The sequence below is a fragment of the Garra rufa genome, chromosome 18, assembly GCF_049309525.1.
Source record: "Garra rufa chromosome 18, GarRuf1.0, whole genome shotgun sequence".
Taxonomy (NCBI): Eukaryota; Metazoa; Chordata; class Actinopteri; order Cypriniformes; family Cyprinidae; genus Garra; species Garra rufa.
The window spans coordinates 13,919,333-13,946,486 of NC_133378.1; the positions used below are offsets into that span (position 1 = coordinate 13,919,333).

Sequence of the window (27,154 nt, forward strand, 5' to 3'; positions counted from 1 at the left end):
TAGTGACAGCCACGCGCTTTGCAACATAATGACTCAGACCACTAGTGGGGGCCCCCTAGTGGCGGCGGGGCCCTAAGCAGCCGCTTAGTTCGCCTATAGGGAGGGCCGGCACTGCCTGTGAGGGCTAGGTTTAGGTGTAGGGTGATAGCAAATATCGTTTGTACAGTATAAAAACCATTACGCCTATGGAATGTCCCCACAATTCACAAAAACAAACGTGTGTGTGTGTGTGTGTGGGGGGGGGCATTTAAAATAAATTGTTTCAATTCCTCTGTCCCAATGTGCACACTATCCATCCTAAATTATTTGAGATTAGAATAAGTTTGTCGCAAAACAAAGTATTGTTGAAAAGAGAATACCAGAATTCCCTCGATGGTTACTACTTTTAGTATATTCATGAAGTGTGGACCTGTGCACACTCTACTCCAGCAGCTGATATTTCCCACAAACCATTGCACTTTGGAGGAGGATTCAGTTCAGAATTACAAACATAAATAAGAACTACAAACATGATGAATGTACATGAGGCTGACCGTTAAGTAAAGATTACCTGAAAAGGGTCTGAGTTATTAGTAATTTATATCTAACCTTATAAAAATATTTATTTAATATTATCTAAATTGTATTTACTCTGCAAAAATATTGTGAATTTATGACTGGAAGATCAACATTCTACTTGTTTTCTCTCAGTATGTTCAGAAAAAAAATAACTAGTCTGTTAACTGTGACAGGGTGATTGATAGCCTGTTTATTGTGACAGAATTCACAAAACTATACAAGAGGTATTAGTGGTTTCAAGACATAAGTTTATGACATAGTAGTATGTCCCAAAGCTTGCCTACTTTTTTACTACACACTCAAAAGTATACTTTTCCTTCACAAAAAGGGTGTATACTTTTAAACTATAGTATAAATAGGTGAGTTAGGACAGCATGTGTTTGTGGTGATTTCATAATACACATAGTGAAAGCAGATACACACGTTTCCATTTAATACAGGGGTCTCAAACTGCCGGCCCGCGGGCCATTTACGGCCCTCCCTCCCCCTCCCTCCGGCCCGCAACTGACGTAAAAAATATAACGCAATCCGGCCCGCAAAATAATAATTAACAATATTTAATATTAATATTAATTATCATTTTTGTAGTTATTTTACAGCCATTTAAACTACTCATTCAATATACAAACACAATACAAACAAAAACATGGTTAAAAAAATTAATACGGTGACAGCGTAAAAAACCTGCGTGTGCCAGCAGACATGCTAAGAAGAGAGCTAGTTTCGGGGCTTTAGCAGTTTATTTTTTGTCTGGCTGTGAACGAAAATGTCTTATTCTAAACCGAAAAGGAAAGTGGATGATGAACACAGACAGTTTCAGGATAGATGGACACTGCAGTATTTTTTTGTGGAGTTTAATGGAAATGCCACCTGTCTAATATGCAAAGAAAAAGTTGCCGTTCTAAAGGAATACAATCTCAAGCGGCATTACTCTACTAAACACGGAGACCAGTATGAGAAGTACCAGGAAGACGAAAGAAAAAAACGAGCCACCCAGTTGCAGAGAGAGCTAACGTCCCAGCAAACTCTTTTCTACAAAGCCAAAAAGGATGCTGATGCTGCTGTTGAAGCGAGTTATGTGGTGAGTGAAATGATCGCCAAAGCAGGAAAGCCATTCACTGAAGGGCAGTTTATGAAGGACTGTATGTTGAAGGTCGCTGATATTTTATGTCCAGAAAAGAAGAACATGTTCAACAATCTCTCTTTATCGGCAAATACAGTGGCAGAGCGGATTACTGAATTATCGAGTGACATTTATGATCAGCTACGCGGGAAAGCGGGGGCTTTCATTGCATACTCTGTGGCGCTTGACGAAAGCACAGACAAAACTGACAATGCTCAGCTAGCTATTTTCGTCAGGGGTATTAATGAAAAGTTTGAGGTGACAGAAGAATTGCTGAGTTTGTGTCCAATGCACGGCCGGACAACAGCCAAAGATATATTTCAGCAGTTGGGCGACGCGATTGGAGGCGCTGGTTTACCGTGGAACAGACTAGTAGGCATTACTACCGATGGCGCCCCGTCTATGACAGGTAAAAAAAATGGACTGGTGGCGCTGGTGCAAAGAAAGTTAGAAGAGGAACATGCAGATCCAGCAGTTGTTCTGCACTGCATTATACACCAACAGGCACTGTGCAGCAAATGCTTGAAATATGAACATGTCATGTCTGTTGTCCTAAAATGCATCAATTACATCAGGTCAAGGAGTTTACAGCACCGCCAGTTTCGTGCCTTTTTAGAAGAAATTGAGGCAACATATGGCGATGTACTTTACTTCACTGAGGTGCGCTGGCTCAGCAGGGGAAATGTCTTGAAGAGATTTTTTGAGCTAAGAACAGAGGTGAAGACATTCATGGAAGATGGCAGAATGGATGTTCCTGAATTTGATGATCCTAAATGGGTCATGGACCTTGCATTCCTAGTGGACATTACACAGGAACTGAACATCCTTAACCTGAAGCTCCAGGGCCCTGGTCAGCTTATCACAGCAGCATATGAAAGTGTGAAAGCCTTCTCCACAAAATTAAGATTGTGGAAAACTCAGCTTTCTGCAAAAAACCTCAGTCATTTCACAACATGCAGATCTCTTGCAGAGGAGGGCATAGCATTCAATGGTGATGAATATGCATCTGCTGTTGAAAACCTACTTCAGGAATTTGATAAGCGTTTTGCGGACTTCAAGGCACACCGTGACACTTTCCAGCTGTTTGCAGACCCCTTCTCAGCTGATGTGGAGAGTGTCCCAAATTTGTTGCAAATGGAACTTATTGACTTGCAGTGCAACAGTGAGCTAAAAACTAAATTCAGAGAGGCACAGGGAAATGCAGACAAGACTGCACAGTTTCTGAGAGAATTACCTCCACGCTTCCCAGAGCTGTCCAAAGTGTTCAGTCGGTTAATGTGCCTTTTTGGAAGCACATATCTGTGTGAGAAGCTTTTCTCAGCTATGAACTTTAATAAATGCAAGTTCAGGTCCAGGCTTAGTGATGCTCATCTTGAAGCTGTACTAAGGGTTTCAACTGTGAACTCCATCAGGGCAAATGTGTCGCAGTTGTGTGAGCAAAAGCGCTGCCAGGTGTCTGGCAAGAAATAGCATAGTTTGCAAATGTATTGCATTTGTTCAGCGTAAGGTTGTTTGTTCAGAATAGTTTTGATAAGTAACTTAAGTTAAAATAAAGTATGTAACTGTTAATTAAAAAGTAAAAATTATATAACATAATACACAGGCACTGTTGTTTATATTTTTGTTAAGTATTACAGAAATATGTTAGTAATGTAATGTAAAAGAAAGTTAACAACTCAGCAATTAAAGTACATTTCCAGAAATGTTGTGCTTGAATGGTAAAATGGCCCTCCTATGAAATATCAATCACAGCAATGGCCCCCAGCCAATTTGAGTTTGAGACCCCTGATTTAATGACATGGACCCTTATATCTCACAATTCTTGTGTGTGTGTGTGTGTGTGTGTGTGTGCCTGGTATTCATCACGTTGTTGTAGTGGACCGCGCATTCCAGGGCCCAGTTTATAGCAAGGGCCCCTTCCTGGCCACAATAGTGGACAAAGGTTTGCTACATTTTGATTGGATCTTGGTGGACTAACATAAGCAAACTGTCCAACGCCATCAGATAAGGATGCCAGGACAACTGCCAGACACCTCTTAGAGGGCAAGAAGAGACCTTTGGTACAAAAACTCGGGAAGGACGGAACTTCCTATTGGCCAAGGTGCAGTTTCTGCCCTTCACCCACCTTGAAACTGCTTCCTAAGGTTTGGTCCTGTGACGGCCATAAAAATTCCTTAGGATCTCCAGACGCAGCAGCAATGGGTGAAACAAAGAGAGATCACAAAGATTCATCCAAATCCATTCAGAACTATGTTTTCAAACCCTGAACTGATGCGAACCATAACACACACAACATATACTTATTCAGAGAAATAAGTATTCTCACTGACAGCGATGTGTAGTGCAACATCTTACACAAACTCAGCTGTTAATGGACAAATGAATGCATGCATGACAGTTCAATCTTTTCCCATCATGTTTGGACTTAATGTGTTCATTACATGACCAAATGTTTTCTGATTGTGTTTTGGAAAGTGAGAAATGCACCAGTAAAACATTATTGACACTTTTCTAACTTTGTGTTTGGACTATGCAAATGACTTCCACAAGAGGAAAGAAGGGTGGGCTACCCCATGTCCCCCCACTCTGATGGAACCAGCCAATCACAGCATGGAAATGGAGAAGCACCAAATTGCAATCTCCTCCGCATCGGAAAGTTATAAAGGTACCTCTCCAAAAGACACTCCTTGTACTGAGTCTGACCTGCAAGGGTGAGACAATAACAGCTACACCTCCATTCTGAGTCTGCGGCCCGTTACAGGGAAGGCAGCAACAGATAACAAAGTTCTGAGTCTGTGGCCCGGCAGGGTGAGACACTAACAGAGCAACAAAGTTCTGAGTCTGCGGCCCGTTACAGGGAAGGCAGCAACAGATAACAAAGTTCTGAGTCTGTGGCCCGGCAGGGTAAGACACTAACAGAGCAACAAAGTACTGAGTCTGACCTGCAAGGGTGAGACAATAACAGCTACACCTCCGTTCTGAGTCTCCGGCACGTCCAGGGGACGGTAATAAGATCAAACTTCTTTCTGAGTCTGCGGCCCGTTACTGGGAAGGCAGCAACAGATACCTCCATTCTGAGTCTCCAGCTCCACAAGAGAGAGACACTAACAGACACAACCCTTCTGAGCCCACTGTCCAGAGAGACAGAAACAGATGCTCCACACTCCAAGTCTCCAGCTGTGAGACAGCAGCAGATACGACCACGTTCTGTCTGTGAGGAAAGAGATATTTTCCACGTTCAGAGTCTTCGTCCAGCGAGGCAACCACAGATGCAGCACGTCCTAAGTCTCCATCCGAGAGAGACAAAGCGGATTGACCAAGTTCTGAGTCTCTAGCCGAGAGAGGCAGAAGACCAACAGACATTTGCAACAAGGTTAAGCTCCATCGAGCAAACCTTCACTTCAGGTACCTTTGCTTGCGTGTTCCAAGCTAAGGGCCTTCAGCACCTACACCAGGGCCACATCTGCGTGTTCCAGATCTTAGGACCCTTTGGTGCTCCAGGAGATCAGCATCCTACAGCCCTTCATGCTCAAGGCTGTCGAAATGGATTCCTGCTCCTTTTCCCACTGACTGCTCCCAGCGCAATCAGTGGAAGAATTCACCGCCACCGGACTGCTCAATCAACTACAGAGAACGTAAATATCACTTCCAATCCTCTTCCAGAGACCTTGGCATTGTTGTGTACTATCAGTATATGATTTTTCTAATTTACATTAGATATTGTATAGCTGATTGCAGTTGATAACAAATAATAGCTCATTTATTTGTTTGATGCATAATAAGGTTCTTTACCTTATTTGTTTCAGAGTAGCAACAGTTTATCTTTCCATAAGATAGCATAGCTATGACATAGCAACACCCAACTGAATCACATTTTATGCATCTTATGCACTTTATTCCTTTTGCATTTATTGTATTCATTTAATAGTTGATTACTCTTGTCTATCATTTGTTAATAAATTTATTTTATTACACTTGTGTCTTCCTTGTGTTGATAATACAGTGAGAGGTTCTACAAGTTAGATATCCCACCAATCTTTCTTATGTGATGTACTCATTACCACACATTAAGTGACATGTGATCCAAGAATCATTACGTCATCTGTGACGCGAGTACCCATCACTACACTATTTCGCTTTTCTAGTGGGCGAAAGGAGAACTCACTACATAATTGGCATCCCTAGGTGGGTCAAGTTAAAATGAGTTGAGTCTCCTGTAAAATTCACTACATTGTGGATAGGAAGGATAGGAATACCAGTAGATTTTGACCTTGTGGGGACATTTCTCAGGTCCCCATGAGGAAACAGGCTTATAAATCATGCACAATGAGTTTTTTTCATGAAGTAAAAGTATGCACAATCTCCTGTGAGGGCTAGGTTTAGGTGTAGGGTAGGTGTAGGGCGATAGAAAGTACGTTTTTACAGTATAAAAACCATTACGCCTATGGAATGTCCCCATAAAACATGTAAACCCAACATGTGTGTGTGTGTGTGTGTGTGTGTCCCATGTGGCACCAACTACCACAAGATTGTGGGTTTGACTCTTGTAAGGCATGAACTGAAGACAGCAAGAGTTTTTCTGATGCAAGTGTTTTGCCTATATTCTTGACTTCCCATCATATCTTCTGAGTCTCATATATAACAGGCCTATGTTGTTTGTAATCAGTAATGAGCTACAATTCGTAAGTAATCTATCCACCTCTGCCCACATTATATAAAAAAATATTAATGGTTTGACACAATAACCAATAACACAAAATGTGCAGTGTTGGGGCGCCCAGGACCAGGGTTAAGAAACACTGGTCTAACTGGTAATTGTCATGTTTAGTTCAGTTTCTGTTCTATTTCAGTTCAGGTTCTTTATCCATACAAGAGCATAACAGAAATCTGGTAACTGCTAACAAAAATAAAATAAAACATTTTTTTTTTTTTTTACTATGATTACTGTGATTTCAGGAGCTTAAGCCCAAAATTATCTCTCTGATGAAAAAAGAGCTAAAGAGGTTCAAGAGATTACTGAGTCCAGATTACCCAGCATGCTCTGAGAGAGAGCAGGAAGATGATGATAAAGGTCAGGACAGAATCAGACAGGGAATTCTGAAAATAACACTGCATGTCCTGAGGGAGATGAACCAGACAGACCTTGCAAACACATTACAGACCAGTAAGAACTCTGAATCATATGACTATTTTACTACATTAAAACAATCTGTATTTAAAGATTGCTTGAGAAATCAAAATTAATATTTAGATAAAGAAAGACAAATGATACAGCCTTTTGTGGTCTGTGAGTAACATAAGCATTAATGAAAAAAAGCATTAAAACAATAAAAGTGTGAAATTTATATTTGTGGATAAGAATATATGTTTTGGTTGTCATTTCCTTTTTCAGAATGTGCCCCTGTATGTCAACAAAAACTTAAATTCAAACTTAAAGAAAGATTTCAGAGGATTAATGAAGGGATTGTCAATCAAATGAGCTCAACACTTCTTAATGAGATCTACACAGAGCTCTACATCACAGAAGGAGGGATTGGAGAAGTGAATAACGAGCATGAGGTGAAACAAATTGAGACAGCATCCAGGAGACCAGAGACAAAGGAAACATCAATCGAATGCACTGACATCTTTAAAGCCTTACCTGGACAAAACAAACCCATCAAAACCGTGCTGACTAAAGGAGTTGCTGGAATTGGAAAAACAGTTTCTGTGCATAAATTCATTCTGGACTGGGCAGAGGGCAACACTAATCAAGATGTCCACTACATATTTCCACTTCCTTTCAGAGAGCTCAATTTGATGAAGGATAAAAACATCAGTCTGGTGGAACTTCTTCAACTTTTTTTCAAAGATACAAAAGAACTGAGATCAACAGACTATGAGGATTACAAGGTTGTGTTCATATTTGATGGAATGGATGAATGTCGGCTTCCTTTAAATTTCATAAAAAATCCAAACCTGTTTGATGTAACAGAACCAGCCTCTGTTGATGTGCTGCTGACCAATCTCATCAAGGGGAATCTGCTTCCTTCAGCTCTCCTCTGGATCACCTCTCGACCAGCAGCAGCCAGTCAGATTCCTCCTGAGTGTGTCAACCAGATCACAGAGGTACGTGGGTTCAATGATCCTCAGAAGGATGAATATTTCAGGAAGAGAATCAGTGATCAGAGTCTGGCCAACAGAATCATCTCACACATTAAATCATCAAGGAGCCTCTACATCATGTGTCACATCCCAGTGTTCTGCTGGATTTCAGTCACTGTTCTACAGAGAATGCTGTGTGAAGCAGAGAGTGCAGAGATCCCTAAGACTCTCACTCAAATGTTCACACATTTCCTGGTCTATCAGACCAAACTGAAGTCTCAGAAGTATGATGGAAAATATGAAGTAGATCCTCAGCTGACTCAAGGTTATATTCTGTCACTAGGAAAGCTAGCTTTTAAACAACTGGATAAAGGGAACCTGATCTTCTATGAGGAGGATTTGAGAGAGTGTGGAATTGATGCCAAAGAAGCATCAGTGTACTCAGGAATTTGCACTCAGATCTTCAGAGAAGAGTTTGAATTTTACCTGGGGAAGGCATACAGCTTTGTGCACTTGAGCATTCAGGAGTTTCTTGCCGCTCTATTCAAGCTCATTTCCTTTATTGGAAACAAAGAGTGTAACTCAAAAATAACTGAGTTTCTAAAGAGTGAAGTGAACCGGTCCATGCAGAGTGAGAGTGGGCAGCTGGATCTTTTCCTCCGATTCCTTCTGGGTCTCTCATCAGTGTCCAATCAGGCTCTTCTCCGAGGCCTGTTGGCAGAAACCGAATGCATCTCCTCAAGCCAAGAGGAAATAGTTGAGTACATTAAGATGAAGATCAGGGATAATTCCTCTACAGAGAAATCCATCAATCTGTTCCACTGCCTGAATGAACTGAATGATCATTCACTAGTGCAGGAAGTCCAGACATACTTGAGCAAAACAGGTGCAAGCCGTCTGTCTGGAGCAAGACTCTCTTCTGGTCAGTGGTCAGCTCTGGTGTTTGTGTTGCTAAACTCAGATGAGGAGTTGGATGAGTTTAATCTAAGCAAATATGATCAATCAGAGGAATGTCTTTTGAGGCTGCTTCCAGTAGTGAAAACATCTAAAAAAGCAGAGTCAGTGTTACAATTTCTTTCTTTTTTCTTTCTTTCTTGTATAATAAAATACAGTAAACAAACCCTGTACAGTACAGAATAAATTACAATCTTTATGTAGAAAGGAGAATGTGCACTACATGTAAATACACAATTTGTACATATGTAATTAACACAATACCACAGTATACACAAAATAGATAACTGTGTATTGCTTAGATCAGAGTTGTGCAATTTACAGATGCAAATGCATTTTTATGTATGGCATCTTAATTATACAGATAAAGTAGCATTTACAGTAACTCCAAATCATGTATGTCCAGAAAACTTGTACACGTGAAGTTAGTCCTTGTCACCTCATGGATAAGGTGGACGACTTTATTTATTTAGTTATATAGTTTACTTGAAAGAATCTACACAATTTTATGATGTTAACAAATTTAATTTATATAAAATTATTTATTTCCTAGTCTGAGTGGCTGTGGTCTCACTGAAAAAAGCTGTTTGACACTGGCCTCAGCTCTTAGCTCAAACTCCACAAATCTGAGAGAGCTGAACCTAAGTGATAACAACCTAGAAGATTTAGGACTGAAGCACCTCTCTACTGGACTGAAGAACCCTCACTGTAAACTGGAGACATTAAAGTAAGATTCCTCAAAGCAATTACTGGTCTTGGATAAAGGAACGCAATGATGTATTTTAGATAAAATATTAAGATAATGTACATCCAGTCAGGTGTTATTGTAAAATAAACCCTGACAGCCCCGTTTCCCACATTATGTGAGAAAAATTGACCCCAGAATGCCACCACTGATCAATCAGAATCAAGCATTTCAGAGAGTCATGTAGTAATAATTTGTAAAAATTGTTTAGCATTGTAAGATGTGAACACCTGAACAAAATGGAGGCAGTGATGCCAGTTATGAATCATTTAATGTGCTAAGTGCAAAAAGACACTGCATCTTAAAATGCTATTATAGAAAGCATGGAATTTGAACACTAGAACCATATGGAACACATTTCACCATAATACATTAATCCAGTATAAGAAGGGAATTACATTTCATAAATCACACATTAATTTCCCTCTGGAGTGTTTTTTTTTTCCTGTTTTTGGAGTGTGTTTGTTCCTTTGTCCTCATGTTTGTTCCTTTGTCCTCAACAGACTTTTTGTGAGCAGGCTATTTAATAATAGATAAGAACTGTTTTTTTTTTTGTTTTTGTTTTTTTGTAGGTTGTCTGGGTGTTTAATTAGAGAGGAAGGTTGTGCAGTCCTGGCTTCAGCTCTGAGTGTAAACCCATCTTACCTTAGAGAACTGGATCTGAACTGGAATAAACCAGGAGACTCAGGATTGAAGCTTCTCTCTATTTTACTGAAAGATCCACAATGTAAACTGGAGAAACTGCAGTAAGTGTTTTTGTCATTAAATCGAATAATAATCTGTCTGTAAATTGTCCCTAGATGAGAGTGTGAATCTGTGTGTGCCACTCTGTGATGGACTGGCCATCCATCCAGAGTGTTTCCCTGCCTTCAGCCAAATATGCTGGGATGGCCTCAAGCATCCCTGTAACCCAACATAGGACAAGAGGTTTGAATTAATGCATCTCTCTCACTCTCACACTCTCTCACTTCTAACACTATCACACTTTGAACATTGTGGTTATTATTTGTAAATCGCTTATACTGAAACAATAATTCATTATGTTTGATATAAAACCTTAAGTTGTAATATGTTGTTAACTATACTGGAATTTGGTTAAATAGTGCCTTGTCTGATTGATAAGTTTTGCTGATTAAACTGCTCTGATAGCCATTTGCTGAAACAATCGGTTATCGGCAAAAATTCATATCCATTTTTCATGTTTTTATTTTATTATAAAGTAATTTGTTGACTAGATGCTGCATTAAGTAGCAAAAGAACAGTAGTATGTTTGCTGTCAAGGCTGAGAGGATGCTAACATTAGTAGTACCTTTTATAAAGTTTTAAGCGATTAAAACATCATGACAAAAACACATGCTGTTTGATCCCAATTTTTAATGTCACAATTGTTGCCATCTATTTGCATTAGTTTATGTCCATTCTTATGCATTCATTACCCATTAAAGGTGCATATTTAAAACTAGTGATGTGAGAAAGCAAACTGATAAGTTCATGCAGTTAACTGAATTGTGCAAACAAATCAAATATGCTGAAATTAAACAAACTCAACTATGCCACTTTGTTTATTATTGAAGTGACCTTTTGTATTTTTCATTCAGTACTCATTTAAAAAAAACAATTGGTTGCTTAAATTGATTATTGGCCAGGGTGGTCCAACCTAGTATTCAGTATCATAAAATCCAGTATTGGTCGACCGCTAATAAAACTACTATTCTGACTATTCGCCTACATGTGCATCCACAACTGCTCCTGAGCATTTAGATCAGTTGTCCACCCCTGGTCTAGATGCATTGTGTCATGCTGAAATTAATGATTAATGCATTTTTTAAACACATTAGTTCGTATCCTTCTTTCTCTAGACTGTGGGACTGTAATATTGGAGAGGAAGGCTGTACTGCTTTGGTTTCAGCTCTAAGGTCAAACCCATCACACCTGAGAGAGCTTAATCTGAACAATAATAAACCAGGATGTTCAGGCATGAAGCAGCTATCTGCCCTAATGAAGGACCAGAATTGTAAATTGATGAAATTACAGTGAGTGCAGTTGATTGATTATACTTTCTAATCTAAATAGCTGATATAGTAGTTTTCAGTTATTTATCTAAGTGCACAAGTGTACCAGTCACACATTTTCTACATTGACAAATGTATAAATATTTCATACTTGGCTAATATTTAATACTTACTATTCATTACTTTGGATTGATAAGAATTGTTCTAATTGTGAGGATGTTTTCTACAGGCTGTTTGACTGTGGTATTGGAGAAGAGAAGTGTGCTGCTTTGATTTCAGCTCTAAGATTAAACCCCTCACACCTGAGAGTACTGAATCTAAGCTACAATGAACCAGGGGAGTCAGCAGTGAGGATGCTGTCTAATCTACTGAAGGATCCATGCTGTAAACTGGAGGAACTAAGGTTAGTAGTCTTCATTTTCTCTTTAAAGAATAACACAAATGGATTTGCATGTGCAAACTCAAACAATCGCAAGCTGATTGCTCTTTCTGTGGATTATATGTATAATTACAATATTGAAAGCCATACTTTAATTGACCAAACAATAAGACTTTCTGTTTTGTCATATTGTAATGGAGTCCTGTAAATGAGAGAAAGTTGTCTTCCAATGTTACAGTGAGTGCCCTAGTTTTCCCCAAAGACAACAGCTCAAAGACAAAGGATAGGTGAATTGGAGAAACTAAATTGCCCAGGAAATTTGTACATGTCTGTGTATATCATATCTATGATGGACTGGCTATCCAGCATGTTTCCCTGCCTATTGGACACTTGGATATTTTACAGCTTACAAGTAACCCTGCAGTGAACCAGCCTTTTTATGGATCGATGTTTGATGCCACTAATGCCAAAATTATAGAAATGATTAGACAAATGACTCTTGGACTAACCACAAACATTCAGTTTGGACTGTTTTTGTTCTCTGAACTACTTTGAAATGGTTACTTTGATGGACATTTTAGTCATGACTTTAAACTTAATGACTTCAAATTTTGTGGTCAATCTATGTCAGGGGTGCCCAATCCTGTTCCTGGAGATCTACCTACCTGCAGACAGAGTTCCAGCCCTGCTCCAATGCAGCTGTCTGTAATTATCAAGTGCTACCTTAGAGATTAATTAGCTGGTTCAGGTGTGTTTAATCAGGGTTGGAGCTGAACTTTGAAGGATAATAGATCTCCAGGAACAGGATTGGGCACCCCTGATCAATGTGATAATCTGTATATGTTTGACATTTTTCTGCATCATGCTGTAGGCTGTGGGATTGCAGTATTAAAGAAAAAGGCTTTGCTGCTCTGGCTTCAGCTTTGAAATCAAACCCTTTACACATAAGACAGCTGGTTCTGGGTTGTAATAAACCAGGAGATTCAGGAATTAAACTACTCTCTGTTCTGCTGAAGGATCCACACTGTAAACTGGAGAAGCTCAAGTGAGTATAAAATTTGCAGAATTATCAAATAGATTTTCTTCTGGCTATAGTGGTGAGAAGTTTGTTGAAAGTTCTCTCTGCTTGTGTGCTTGCTCACACTCACAACACACTGCAGCCGAAGTGCACAAGAGCATTCTTTACCATCATGCATTTTACCATCATACAATTTATGGTTTTTATAGTGGAACTATATATAGAGATTATATAGAATAGAGTAGAATATAATAGAATAGCACTTTATTTTACAGTATGTGTACTTCCTGGTAAATACATGGTAAATATCTTGTACCTACAGGCAAATGAGTGGTAACACAATGTACTTACCTGAAGTGTATGTACATGGTAACAAATAAGAAACACGGCTGCACTTAACAGTCGTACATGCATGGTAATTAATTTGTACATACAGACAAGCGTGGGTAATAATGGTCACTTACAGGTAGTGCCCATACATGGTAACTAATTAGATACTTTATTGTACTTACTAATGTATATACATGGTAAATATGTAGTACTTACGGACATCATCAATTGATGATCGAACCAATTACTTAAGAGAATCAGTGTTGTTAAAGATAAGGCAAGTTAACGGCAATGGCACTTACCATCAATTACTCAATAAGTACCTTGGTCAATGTTTATACCCCCAACTTGAGAACCACTTAACTTATACTGTATATTTAATAGGTACATACACCAGTACGTACATGGTAAGTATATGGAAATAGGGCTGTAAAATAAAATGCAAGTTCCAGTTCTTCAAACTTTGGAAGCACTGTTGTGGAGAGCAATTTAGCATTAACAGTCCTACACAAGCAACTGAAAAACAGTCCTCTTTTTATAAGGTAAGGTTAGAACTTACCAACCATACCGTATATACCATGTACAGTATGTGTCTTGTTTGTTTACACATAATATCACATTTTTCCATAGGTTCTACATATTTACCATGTACATGCCATAGTATGTACAGTAATGTGTATTATTAGTTACCATATATGGATACTGTAAAGACATGCTGTTTGTATCCATACTTGTCCATAAGTACTACATATTTAGCATATACCATTAGTAAGTACAGTAATGTCTTATTGGTTACCATATACTGACACTACCTGTAAGTGACCATTATTACACACACTCTGTCATGTATTGGTCGTCTTGTCATCATGAACTCTTGCACACACATTCTGGACTGCAATCTCCATAAGCCACTGCACCGATCACTGCACACAGCTGCTCCTCGTTTCCCACTGCACTGATTGCTGCACACACCTGTTTCACATTTACCCACATGCATTTAAGCTTCTCACACACACAGCCACTCTGCGAAGTCTTATCGTTCCCTATGGTCGTAATTCTAAGCGTTTTCCCTTGTGTTGGATTTCCCGTGTATGACCCTGGACTGTGTATCTCGTTTCTGATTCTTGCTACATACCATTGTGACCATTGCCTGAGTATCGAACTGTTTACTGGATTTCCTACGTTGTTCCTGTTTTCCGGTGATTGTTCTTGCTTGTTGACGATTCTCAATAAATGCTGCAAATGGATCCGCACGTCTCAGTCTGACTCCTTGTGACACACACTTCTTTGTAAGTACTAAATATTTACCACATGTATACCAAGTACAGTATGTGTCACATACTATTAGTATGTGTCTTATTACTTAACATATATGGATACGTTAAGGGCATGCCTGTTTGTACCCACTTGTTCATAAGTACTACATATTTACCATGTATATACATTTGTAAGTACAGTTAAGTATCTAATTAGTTACCATGTATGAGCACTACCTGTAAGTGACCGTTATTACCCAAACTTGTCTATATGTACAAACTAATTACCATGGATGTTAACAGACTGTTAAGTACAGCCGTGTTTTTTTTTATTTGCCACCATATACATACACTTCAGGTAAGTACCTTGTGTTATCAATCATTTGCCTGTAGATACAAGATATATTCCATGCATGTACCAGGTAAGAACACATACTGTAAACTATAGTGCTACCATTATATTATATTTGATTCCTTCCAAAACACCTTCCTCAAGCAGTCTAATCCAAGTCAATCACATTTAAAGCAGGAACCAACAAATTATAAAAATTAATCTAGGATTTATGCATTTAGGCCTATGCATTTAGGAATGTTTATTTTATTATTTATTATCTTTTATTTTTCCCTGATTTAATGAATGTATAAAGTAATTAAAGACTTGTCTTTTTTCTTAATTCTGCCATCTACCTCCACATCAAGTGTTTACTTTTTATTTATTTTGACAGGTTCACAGAGTACATACATATATGTTTTTTTTTTGTTTTTTGTTTTTTGATACAAGGAGGGTTATATAATTTGAAGCAAATGACACAACAACCAAATTATGGGTAACACTTTACAATAAGGTTCATTAGTTAAACATTAGTTAATGTATTAACTAACATGAACTAACCATGAGCAATACATTTGTTAATGTATTTACTAATCTTTATTAACGTTAGTTAACGGAAATACAGTTGTTCATTGTTTGTTCATGCTAGTTCACACTGCATTAACTAATGTTAACAAAATTTTGATAATGTATTAGTAAATGTTGAAATTAACATTAACAAAGATTAATAAATGCTGTATAAGTCCAGTTCATTATTAGTTCATGTTAACTAATATGGTTAACTAATGTTAACTAATGAACCTTATTGTAAAGTGTTACCAAATTATGTAACTTACTTTTCTTCCTTTTTAGAGGTGTTTTATCATTTTAACAATTTGCATTCAATTGACATATCAGTTATAAAGTTTCATGATGAATTGGTCTACTGTCCTGAAATGTAAGTCTAAAGTGTTTTTCTTTACTCCTGAGGCTTTGGAAATGCAAAATTGGAGAGCAAGGCTGTGTTGCTCTGGCTTCAGCTCTGAGATCAAACCCCTCACACCTGAGAGAACTGAATCTGAACAGTAATAGTAAACTAGGAGATTCGGCAGTGAAGTATATCTCTGATCTACTGCACGATCCACACTGTAAACTGGAGAAATTACAGTAAGTGTATTTTATTAGATTATTAATTGATATTATTAAATTTTAGTAACAATTTGATCCAGTTCTTTAATTTCAGCGGGATGGTGTTACAAGAATTCTGGGCCCGTATTCACAAAACATCTTAAGGTTAAAAGTAGCTCATAAGTTGCCGATTTAGGAGAAAATCTTAAAAATAATGGGCGTGTGGGTCCTAAATTTAGGACTCATAAGTTTTTGCTCTAAGAGTGTTTCACAAAGCGTTTAGACGCTTAAAAACTACCTCCTAAATATGTGCAACGTAAAGACTGATTTATACGTGTCCGCAAGTTCACTTGGGTTTGTAAAATCACCCATTTCGCGTGGCTGTGTGCACGGCTTCTCGAGTGAACTGTTCGCGTGTAACCCCATTTCTCACGAGAAATGTTAAAGCTGTTTTGGCTGAACAGGTACGCCTGTACAAACATCTCTATAATCCATCAATGCATGACTATAGAAATAGTCAGATGGCAAAAAACTCATCGTGACCTGTATTGGAACAGACGTAAACTTTTGCAAAAGTTTTGTGAGACCCCAGAGGAAAAACTATTTGCTCATTGGTTGCTTTTTCTAAGCTCAGGAGACATAGTTGTGATTCTCCTATGTTTCTTGATTAAGTGTCAGCTGTTTATCAGATGTTTCTCCTAAAATTCCTTAGGAGAAACAAATATAGATGCAAATGAGAAATGTCTAAGAGAGTCAAAACTGAGATTGTGGTGAGAGAAGCTTGAATTATCTCTTTATTGTCTAAATTAGGTGTCAGCTTTGTCTTCCCATGTTTCTCCTAAAAGCCATTAGGAGAAATAAGAGTAGACACAACTGAGACATGAGAAATATCTGAGACTTAATTGAGATTCTTATTTAGCTCTTGTTGTAGTATCAGCAGTGTCTCAGATGTTTCTCCTAAAAGCCATTAGGAGAAATAAGAGTAGACGCAACTGAGACATGAGAAATATCTGAGACTTAATTGAGATTCTTATTTAGCTCTTGTTGTAGTATCAGCAGCGTCTCAGATGCTTCTCCTAAAAGCCATTAGGAGAAATAAGAGTAGACGCAACTGAGACATTAGAAATATCTGAGACTTAATTGAGATTCTTATTTAGCTCTTGTTGTAGTATCAGCAGCGTCTCAGATGTTTCTCCTAAAAGCCATTAGGAGAAATAAGAGTAGACACAACTGAGACATGAGAAATATCTGAGACTTAATTGAGATTCTTATTTAGCTCTTGTTGTAGTATCAGCAGCGTCTCAGATGTTTCTCCTAAAAGCCATTAGGAGAAATAAGAGTAGACACAACTGAGACATGAGAAATATCTGAGACTTAATTGAGATTCTCATTTAGCTCTTGTTGTAGTATCAGCAGTGTCTCAGATGTTTTTTCTAAAACTCTCTTTATTGTCTTGCTGTAATCTCTTTCAAGACTCATTAGAGAAAGTGTTTTCACTCAGAGATTGCTCTTACTAAGCTCAGCATTTATGGTTGTGATTCTCATATGTGTCCACTTTAGGTTTCAGATTTGACTTCACATTTTACTCATAAAATTGCCCAGGGAACATACAAATAGACATAAATGAGACTAAAGTAAATTTGGAGAAGACAAGACATCCATGAGACTGTATTAAAAGGAAGATGGGAGAGCTCTTTAGTGTCTTGCAGAAAGTTTTATTGCTCAGAAGTTAGGCTGCTTTTACTGTGCTCAGTATGAGGTTAACATTTTCTTTACTCATGTAGGTTTAAAGTTTCATTTTACATGCTTAATACAATGGCAAGAAAATACAATATGGAAATCTTTTACAAGGCACTTAAAATAAATAAATTTACAGAAATGAAATAGTGTTAGATACTGCACATGAGCTATGTTCATACTTTGCAATCTCTGTAAAGACACAGATTTTAATCGTAGAGAAACAAATTTGCTACAATATCAAACTAATATATATATATATATATATATATATATATATATATATATATATATATATATATATATATATATACACATATACACACACACTGTTTCTTTTTACACTTTATAAGCAGCATTTCAAAAAAAAAAAAAAAAAAAAAAAAAGTCTAGACTGCAGCACAGCTACATATAGATACTTAAATACAGAACAGCAAAATAAAAGACCAGTAAATGACACAACATCATTGATGTAACACTACAATTACATAAACATTTAAGTTGATCTCATGCGACACTTGTTTATAAGGGCTTTCTTCAGCTTTGACTTTTCAACTGGTTTCCATCCATGACATTGGCCGCAGCTCATGACATAAGCTACAATTGGGGAAAAAGGGGAAATGTTACATGAACTGGTCAAGGGAAATACTGTAATTATACTTTTAATCCCATTGTGCCTATAACTAACCAAACATTAGATTAAATGTATGGAACATGAAGTTGAGACATTTGATAAAAAGGATTTAGGAACTTACTTAGTATTCCATTTACTTTACTCCAAAAATTGTCTTGCCCTCTACAATTGACTGTCAAAACTATTAAACTTATTTACCTTCTCGTTCTTCATTTTGTAGGGCAGTGGCTGGCTCACTGACCTTTGTTTTTTGATTGGGTAACAGATTCTTTTTGGTATCTCCATCACACTGATCTCTGTTCTGTGGACAAGACAAAATTATAAGAAACAAATTATCAGTACCATAAACCATGCCTAATAAAAAAGATCTTTGTGGGCTACTTACCTTCTCTTTCTGCTTCCCTCACTGTGTAGTGCCATTACACTTGGTGGTAAAATGCCAGTTTTTACAATGGGCAATATAGATGTTGTGTTTATAGTTATTTGTATCTATGGTTTGAACCATCTCCTACTTAAGTGCACCATGACATTCATGGCAATCATTGCTCACAGGTGAACTGCACACCTGATGTAATCAGTGCAACACCTATACTGCCAAGTGAGGCAAAATACTTTAGCTAACAATGTCAGATGTGTTTGGCTAATTTATAAAAAAAAAAGCAGTGCAAATAAACAGGAGTCTCGAGTCCTCTCATGAGGGAGCTTGGAGGCATATAAGGACGAGCGACACCAGTCAAGGACGAGAGAGGACCAGGCCTGGATTTGACGTTGTGTTGTGTTGTGTTGTGTTTTGTTTTGTTTATCTTTTATTACGTGTGCGCATGACAGTCGTCCGTGAGGGGCTTGCCGCATTACTTTCAGTTTGTTTATTTATTTGGATAAAAGTCTTTAAATGTTCGCTGGTTCCTGCCTCCTTCTTCCCATCTCTACGAACTGTTGCATACATTTTTTATATTTTCGAACATATATAGTTTAAAATAGCACACCTGTTTATACTAAAGCACTTAGGGAATCACTGTGAAATGCCCAGCCATTACTTTTTAAACATATCATATCTTACAAGTGTTTGTCCAATCGTTATTCTATATACAGGCTCTACTCTTCAGCACCATGGTAACTCTGGTAAATATACACACACCACAAAGCCTTCTAAAATTCAAAGTAATACAACAATAAATACTAGCAGATCTCCCCCTATATTCATTTTCATGCAAATCATGCAAGGAACCAGGGCCATGTATCCCTAAAGATTCTGAGAATCCTCTCAGAGAGCTCTTAACTTAACCTAAAAGATTCCAGAACATTTTCAGTGAACTCTGAGCAAGGAATGGATGGAAAATCCTATCTTAGTGAGGAGGTGTGGTTGACCCCATTGCTAGGTATGAGTCATCATTTCAAAAGCCGTGATTGGTTGATCCTACAAGTTTGATGAAAATAAACTTTTGGTGATAATGAGCAAAGGATGTACCCTCAAATCAATAAACATAACTATACACTCTAATCTTATGCAGACTGTAATTGTAAATAATATTTCACATTCAAGAAAATATCTGGAAGATGAATAGTAAGCTGTAGGGGTTATAGCCTAGCATTAGAATCTAAAATATGTGAAAACTTAAGCTCATTACACCCTGTTCAAATAATGATTTGTGTCTTATTTGCTCATATTAATATCCTAGCTGGCATATTTTGTACTTTCACTTCCATATGGACCCCACTGAAAACAAGATGGCCTATCTCAAGGGGCTGTCCTTAATGAAGTAGAAATTGCAACGTTACAACTCAGTGTGGTCTTAACGAGGGTAACACGGCTCAGCTTTTATCAATGTCTGTGATTACTTTCTTCTCCGGTGTAATAGCGTTGTGGCGTCGATTTGGTGAAGTAATTGCATCTCTAAGGAGATCCACCACAAACATGATTCCTGCACGATCCAATGTGTAGCGTCTCAATAATTCCCTGTCATCCAGTGTTTGCAGGACATCTCTCCTGCCTCCTCTGTTGGCCATTTTGTGCAGCTGCTTAGTGGAACTCCTAAGCCACTAAAAGTCCTCTTCCCTGCTCTTAGCAGATCTCGCCTTAGGAGCCCTTTTAAGCGCTAGGAATCTTCAGGAATAGCTTTTATATTAACTGGGATTTTCGTGTCACTTTTAGGGGAAACTCTAAGAAAACGTCATGACTCTGAGAATTTTCTTAGAATTTGGCCGCTAGGAGCCACTTTTTGCACAAAAATTCTTTAGGGATACGGGCCCAGAAATCTGCTTTAACTCATTCCATGAATAAGTCTATATCTACGTATGTGTATAAATTAATTCATATTTATGTGGAAACCTCTATATGCAATTTACACAATAAAAGATCAAATCTGAGATTTATTTCAGTCTTTGATTCTAAATATATTTATATGTTCAATACATACTATATTGTCAATGCATATATTGATGTATAGTGAAAATTAGGGATGCACCGATACGAATCGGCCGATCATGCTTGCGCGTTTTGTCAGTAAAGCCGGTTCTGTAATCAGCAGTAAATGCCATCAGGTGCGTGATTTCACGTTGAGCCATATATACTACACACAGCCATTGTTTACCGACGTGAAATCACGCACCTGATGGCATTTACCGCTGATTACAGAACCGGCTTTACTGACAAAACGCGCAAGTGATCAGCCGATACGGATCGGTGCATCCCTAGTGAAAATATTAGCATCGGGTATAATATGTGACCCTGGGCCACAAAACCAGTCTTAAGTCGCTGGGGTATATTTGTAGCAATAGCCAAAAATACATTGTATGGGTCAAAATTATTGATTTTTCTTTTATGTCAAAAATCATTAGGAAATTAAGTAAAGATCATGTTCCATGAACATTTTTTTGTAAAATTCCTACTGTAAACCTATCAAAATGTAATTTTTGATTAGTAATATGCATTGCTAAGAACTTAATTTGGACAACTTTAAAGGTGTTTTTCTCAGTATTTTGATTTTTTGCACCCTTAGATTTCAGATTTTCAAATAGATGTATCTCGGCCAAATATTGTCCTATCCTAACAAACCATACATCAATAGAAAGCTTATTTATTGAGCTTTCATGTGATGTATATATCTCAGTTTTGTAAAATTTAACCTTATGACTGGTTTTGTGGTCCAGGGTCACATATTTGAAGATGTATTATGTAATATGTCACATTATATATTTTTCAATATATTCCCATGTATTATTGTTTCGTAAGGGCTGAGCATGGTGCAAGATGTTACCAAGATCTCTTATGAAGCTTTAGAGGAGATAAATGTGAGAATGTGAGAGCCTCTGGTTAAGGAGAATAATCTGAGCACAGTGAGCAATGTAGCTGAGATCTCTTATGAAGCTTTAGAGGAGATTATTGTGAGAATGTGAGTGTCTCTATCTAAGGAGAATAATCTGAGCACAGTGAGTGATGTAGCTGAGATCTCTTATGAAGCTTTAGAGGAGATTAATGTGAGAATGTGAGTGTCTCTATCTAAGGAGAATAATCTGAGCACAGTGAGTGATGAAGACGAGATCTCTTATGAAGCTTTAGAGGAGATTATTGTGAGAATGTGAGTGTCTCTATCTAAGGAGAATAATCTGAGCACAGTGAGCGATGTAGCTGAGATCTCTTATGAAGCTTTAGAGGAGATTATTGTGAGAATGTGAGTGTCTCTATCTAAGGAGAATAATCTGAGCACAGTGAGTGATGTAGCTGAGATCTCTTATGAAGCTTTAGAGGAGATTAATGTGAGAATGTGAGTGTCTCTATCTAAGGAGAATAATCTGAGCACAGTGAGTGATGAAGACGAGATCTCTTATGAAGCTTTAGAGGAGATAAATGTGAGAATGTGAGTGTCTCTATCTAAGGAGAATAATCTGAGCACAGTGAGCGATGTAGCTGAGATCTCTTATGAAGCTTTAGAGGAGATTATTGTGAGAATGTGAGTGTCTCTATCTAAGGAGAATAATCTGAGAACAGTGAGTGATGTAGCTGAGATCTCTTATGAAGCTTTATAGGAGATAAATGTGAGAATGTGAGTGTCTCTGGTTAAGGAGAATAATCTGAGCACAGTGAGCGATGTAGCTGAGATCTCTTATGAAGCTTTAGTGGAGATTATTGTGAGAATGTGAGTGTCTCTATCTAAGGAGAATAATCTGAGCACAGTGAGCGATGTAGCTGAGATCTCTTATGAAGCTTTATAGGAGATAAATGTGAGAATGTGAGTGTCTCTATCTAAGGAGAATAATCTGAGAACAGTGAGTGATGTAGCTGAGATCTCTTATGAAGCTTTATAGGAGATAAATGTGAGAATGTGAGTGTCTCTGGTTAAGGAGAATAATCTGAGCACAGTGAGCGATGTAGCTGAGATCTCTTATGAAGCTTTAGAGGAGATTATTGTGAGAATGTGAGTGTCTCTATCTAAGGAGAATAATCTGAGCACAGTGAGTGATGTAGCTGAGATCTCTTATGAAGCTTTAGTGGAGATTATTGTGAGAATGTGAGTGTCTCTATCTAAGGAGAATAATCTGAGCACAGTGAGCGATGTAGCTGAGATCTCTTATGAAGCTTTAGAGGAGATTATTGTGAGAATGTGAGTGTCTCTATCTAAGGAGAATAATCTGAGCACAGTGAGTGATGAAGACGAGATCTCTTATGAAGCTTTAGAGGAGATTATTGTGAGAATGTGAGTGTCTCTATCTAAGGAGAATAATCTGAGCACAGTGAGTGATGTAGCTGAGATCTCTTATGAAGCTTTAGAGGAGATTATTGTGAGAATGTGAGTGTCTCTGGTTAAGGAGAATAATCTGAGCACAGTGAGCGATGTAGCTGAGATCTCTTATGAAGCTTTAGAGGAGATTATTGTGAGAATGTGAGTGTCTCTATCTAAGGAGAATAATCTGAGAACAGTGAGTGATGTAGCCGAGATCTCTTATGAAGCTTTAGAGGAGATAAATGTGAGAATGTGAGTGTCTCTGGTTAAGGAGAATAATCTGAGAACAGTGAGTGATGTAGCTGAGATCTCTTATGAAGCTTTATAGGAGATAAATGTGAGAATGTGAGTGTCTCTGGTTAAGGAGAATAATCTGAGCACAGTGAGTGATGTAGCTGAGATCTCTTATGAAGCTTTAGAGGAGATTATTGTGAGAATGTGAGTGTCTCTGGTTAAGGAGAATAATCTGAGCACAGTGAGCGATGTAGCTGAGATCTCTTATGAAGCTTTAGAGGAGATTATTGTGAGAATGTGAGTGTCTCTATCTAAGGAGAATAATCTGAGAACAGTGAGTGATGTAGCCGAGATCTCTTATGAAGCTTTAGAGGAGATTATTGTGAGAATGTGAGTGTCTCTATCTAAGGAGAATAATCTGAGCACAGTGAGTGATGTAGCTGAGATCTCTTATGAAGCTTTAGAGGAGATTATTGTGAGAATGTGAGTGTCTCTATCTAAGGAGAATAATCTGAGAACAGTGAGTGATGTAGCCGAGATCTCTTATGAAGCTTTAGAGGAGATTATTGTGAGAATGTGAGTGTCTCTATCTAAGGAGAATAATCTGAGCACAGTGAGTGATGTAGCTGAGATCTCTTATGAAGCTTTAGAGGAGATTATTGTGAGAATGTGAGTGTCTCTATCTAAGGAGAATAATCTGAGCACAGTGAGTGATGTAGCTGAGATCTCTTATGAAGCTTTAGAGGAGATTATTGTGAGAATGTGAGTGTCTCTATCTAAGGAGAATAATCTGAGCACAGTGAGTGATGTAGCTGAGATCTCTTATGAAGCTTTATAGGAGATAAATGTGAGAATGTGAGTGTCTCTGGTTAAGGAGAATAATCTGAGCACAGTGAGCGATGTAGCTGAGATCTCTTATGAAGCTTTAGAGGAGATTATTGTGAGAATGTGAGTGTCTCTATCTAAGGAGAATAATCTGAGCACAGTGAGTGATGTAGCTGAGATCTCTTATGAAGCTTTAGTGGAGATTATTGTGAGAATGTGAGTGTCTCTATCTAAGGAGAATAATCTGAGCACAGTGAGCGATGTAGCTGAGATCTCTTATGAAGCTTTAGAGGAGATTATTGTGAGAATGTGAGTGTCTCTATCTAAGGAGAATAATCTGAGCACAGTGAGTGATGAAGACGAGATCTCTTATGAAGCTTTAGAGGAGATTATTGTGAGAATGTGAGTGTCTCTATCTAAGGAGAATAATCTGAGCACAGTGAGTGATGTAGCTGAGATCTCTTATGAAGCTTTAGAGGAGATTATTGTGAGAATGTGAGTGTCTCTGGTTAAGGAGAATAATCTGAGCACAGTGAGCGATGTAGCTGAGATCTCTTATGAAGCTTTAGAGGAGATTATTGTGAGAATGTGAGTGTCTCTGGTTAAGGAGAATAATCTGAGCACAGTGAGTGATGTAGCTGAGATCTCTTATGAAGCTTTAGAGGAGATTATTGTGATAATGTGAGTGTCTCTATCTAAGGAGAATAATCTGAGAACAGTGAGTGATGTAGCCGAGATCTCTTATGAAGCTTTAGAGGAGATAAATGTGAGAATGTGAGTGTCTCTGGTTAAGGAGAATAATCTGAGAACAGTGAGTGATGTAGCTGAGATCTCTTATGAAGCTTTATAGGAGATAAATGTGAGAATGTGAGTGTCTCTGGTTAAGGAGAATAATCTGAGCACAGTGAGTGATGTAGCTGAGATCTCTTATGAAGCTTTAGAGGAGATTATTGTGAGAATGTGAGTGTCTCTGGTTAAGGAGAATAATCTGAGCACAGTGAGCGATGTAGCTGAGATCTCTTATGAAGCTTTAGAGGAGATTATTGTGAGAATGTGAGTGTCTCTATCTAAGGAGAATAATCTGAGCACAGTGAGTGATGTAGCTGAGATCTCTTATGAAGCTTTAGAGGAGATTATTGTGAGAATGTGAGTGTCTCTGGTTAAGGAGAATAATCTGAGCACAGTGAGCGATGTAGCTGAGATCTCTTATGAAGCTTTAGAGGAGATTATTGTGAGAATGTGAGTGTCTCTGGTTAAGGAGAATAATCTGAGCACAGTGAGTGATGTAGCTGAGATCTCTTATGAAGCTTTAGAGGAGATTATTGTGATAATGTGAGTGTCTCTATCTAAGGAGAATAATCTGAGAACAGTGAGTGATGTAGCCGAGATCTCTTATGAAGCTTTAGAGGAGATAAATGTGAGAATGTGAGTGTCTCTGGTTAAGGAGAATAATCTGAGAACAGTGAGTGATGTAGCTGAGATCTCTTATGAAGCTTTATAGGAGATAAATGTGAGAATGTGAGTGTCTCTGGTTAAGGAGAATAATCTGAGCACAGTGAGTGATGTAGCTGAGATCTCTTATGAAGCTTTAGAGGAGATTATTGTGAGAATGTGAGTGTCTCTGGTTAAGGAGAATAATCTGAGCACAGTGAGCGATGTAGCTGAGATCTCTTATGAAGCTTTAGAGGAGATTATTGTGAGAATGTGAGTGTCTCTATCTAAGGAGAATAATCTGAGCACAGTGAGTGATGTAGCTGAGATCTCTTATGAAGCTTTAGAGGAGATTATTGTGAGAATGTGAGTGTCTCTATCTAAGGAGAATAATCTGAGCACAGTGAGTGATGTAGCTGAGATCTCTTATGAAGCTTTAGAGGAGATTATTGTGAGAATGTGAGTGTCTCTGGTTAAGGAGAATAATCTGAGCACAGTGAGCGATGTAGCTGAGATCTCTTATGAAGCTTTAGAGGAGATTATTGTGAGAATGTGAGTGTCTCTATCTAAGGAGAATAATCTGAGCACAGTGAGCGATGTAGCTGAGATCTCTTATGAAGCTTTAGAGGAGATTATTGTGAGAATGTGAGTGTCTCTGGTTAAGGAGAATAATCTGAGCACAGTGAGTGATGTAGCTGAGATCTCTTATGAAGCTTTAGAGGAGATTATTGTGATAATGTGAGTGTCTCTATCTAAGGAGAATAATCTGAGAACAGTGAGTGATGTAGCCGAGATCTCTTATGAAGCTTTAGAGGAGATAAATGTGAGAATGTGAGTGTCTCTGGTTAAGGAGAATAATCTGAGAACAGTGAGTGATGTAGCTGAGATCTCTTATGAAGCTTTATAGGAGATAAATGTGAGAATGTGAGTGTCTCTGGTTAAGGAGAATAATCTGAGCACAGTGAGTGATGTAGCTGAGATCTCTTATGAAGCTTTAGAGGAGATTATTGTGAGAATGTGAGTGTCTCTGGTTAAGGAGAATAATCTGAGCACAGTGAGCGATGTAGCTGAGATCTCTTATGAAGCTTTAGAGGAGATTATTGTGAGAATGTGAGTGTCTCTATCTAAGGAGAATAATCTGAGAACAGTGAGTGATGTAGCCGAGATCTCTTATGAAGCTTTAGAGGAGATAAATGTGAGAATGTGAGTGTCTCTATCTAAGGAGAATAATCTGAGAACAGTGAGTGATGTAGCCGAGATCTCTTATGAAGCTTTAGAGGAGATTATTGTGAGAATGTGAGTGTCTCTATCTAAGGAGAATAATCTGAGCACAGTGAGTGATGTAGCTGAGATCTCTTACGAAGCTTTAGAGGAGATTATTGTGATAATGTGAGTGTCTCTATCTAAGGAGAATAATCTGAGAACAGTGAGTGATGTAGCCGAGATCTCTTATGAAGCTTTAGAGGAGATTATTGTGAGAATGTGAGTGTCTCTATCTAAGGAGAATAATCTGAGCACAGTGAGTGATGTAGCTGAGATCTCTTATGAAGCTTTAGAGGAGATTATTGTGAGAATGTGAGTGTCTCTATCTAAGGAGAATAATCTGAGCACAGTGAGTGATGTAGCTGAGATCTCTTATGAAGCTTTAGAGGAGATTATTGTGAGAATGTGAGTG

The 27,154-nt window shown here is 38.1% G+C and overlaps 2 protein-coding genes across 2 annotated transcripts; both read left to right on the forward strand.

Annotated features, from left to right (window-relative positions):
- Positions 1–1,324: 1,324 nt before the first annotated feature.
- LOC141290526 (general transcription factor II-I repeat domain-containing protein 2-like) lies at positions 1,325–3,151 on the forward strand. The gene has a single exon (XM_073822652.1). The coding sequence runs from the start codon at positions 1,325–1,327 to the stop codon at positions 3,149–3,151; it is 1,827 nt and encodes a 608-aa protein (XP_073678753.1).
- Positions 3,152–6,664: 3,513 nt separating this feature from the next.
- Positions 6,665–15,940, forward strand: LOC141291692 (NLR family CARD domain-containing protein 3-like). Its single transcript, XM_073823851.1, has 8 exons — positions 6,665–6,845; positions 7,074–8,687; positions 8,727–8,823; positions 9,273–9,446; positions 10,037–10,210; positions 11,324–11,497; positions 12,727–12,900; positions 15,760–15,940. The coding sequence occupies exons 1-8, from the start codon at positions 6,665–6,667 to the stop codon at positions 15,938–15,940; spliced, it is 2,769 nt and encodes a 922-aa protein (XP_073679952.1).
- Positions 15,941–27,154: the final 11,214 nt, after the last annotated feature.

Bases quoted from the DNA above. Each gene is read 5' to 3' on its own strand.
- LOC141290526 (XM_073822652.1), top strand. From the start codon at position 1,325: ATGTCTTATTCTAAACCGAAAAGGAAAGTGGATGATGAACACAGACAG.
- LOC141291692 (XM_073823851.1), top strand. From the start codon at position 6,665: ATGAAAAAAGAGCTAAAGAGGTTCAAGAGATTACTGAGTCCAGATTAC. The intron at 9,447-10,036 runs GTAAGATTCCTC...GTTTTTTTGTAG, and splicing joins TGTAAACTGGAGACATTAAA to GTTGTCTGGGTGTTTAATTA. The intron at 10,211-11,323 runs GTAAGTGTTTTT...TTCTTTCTCTAG, and splicing joins TGTAAACTGGAGAAACTGCA to ACTGTGGGACTGTAATATTG.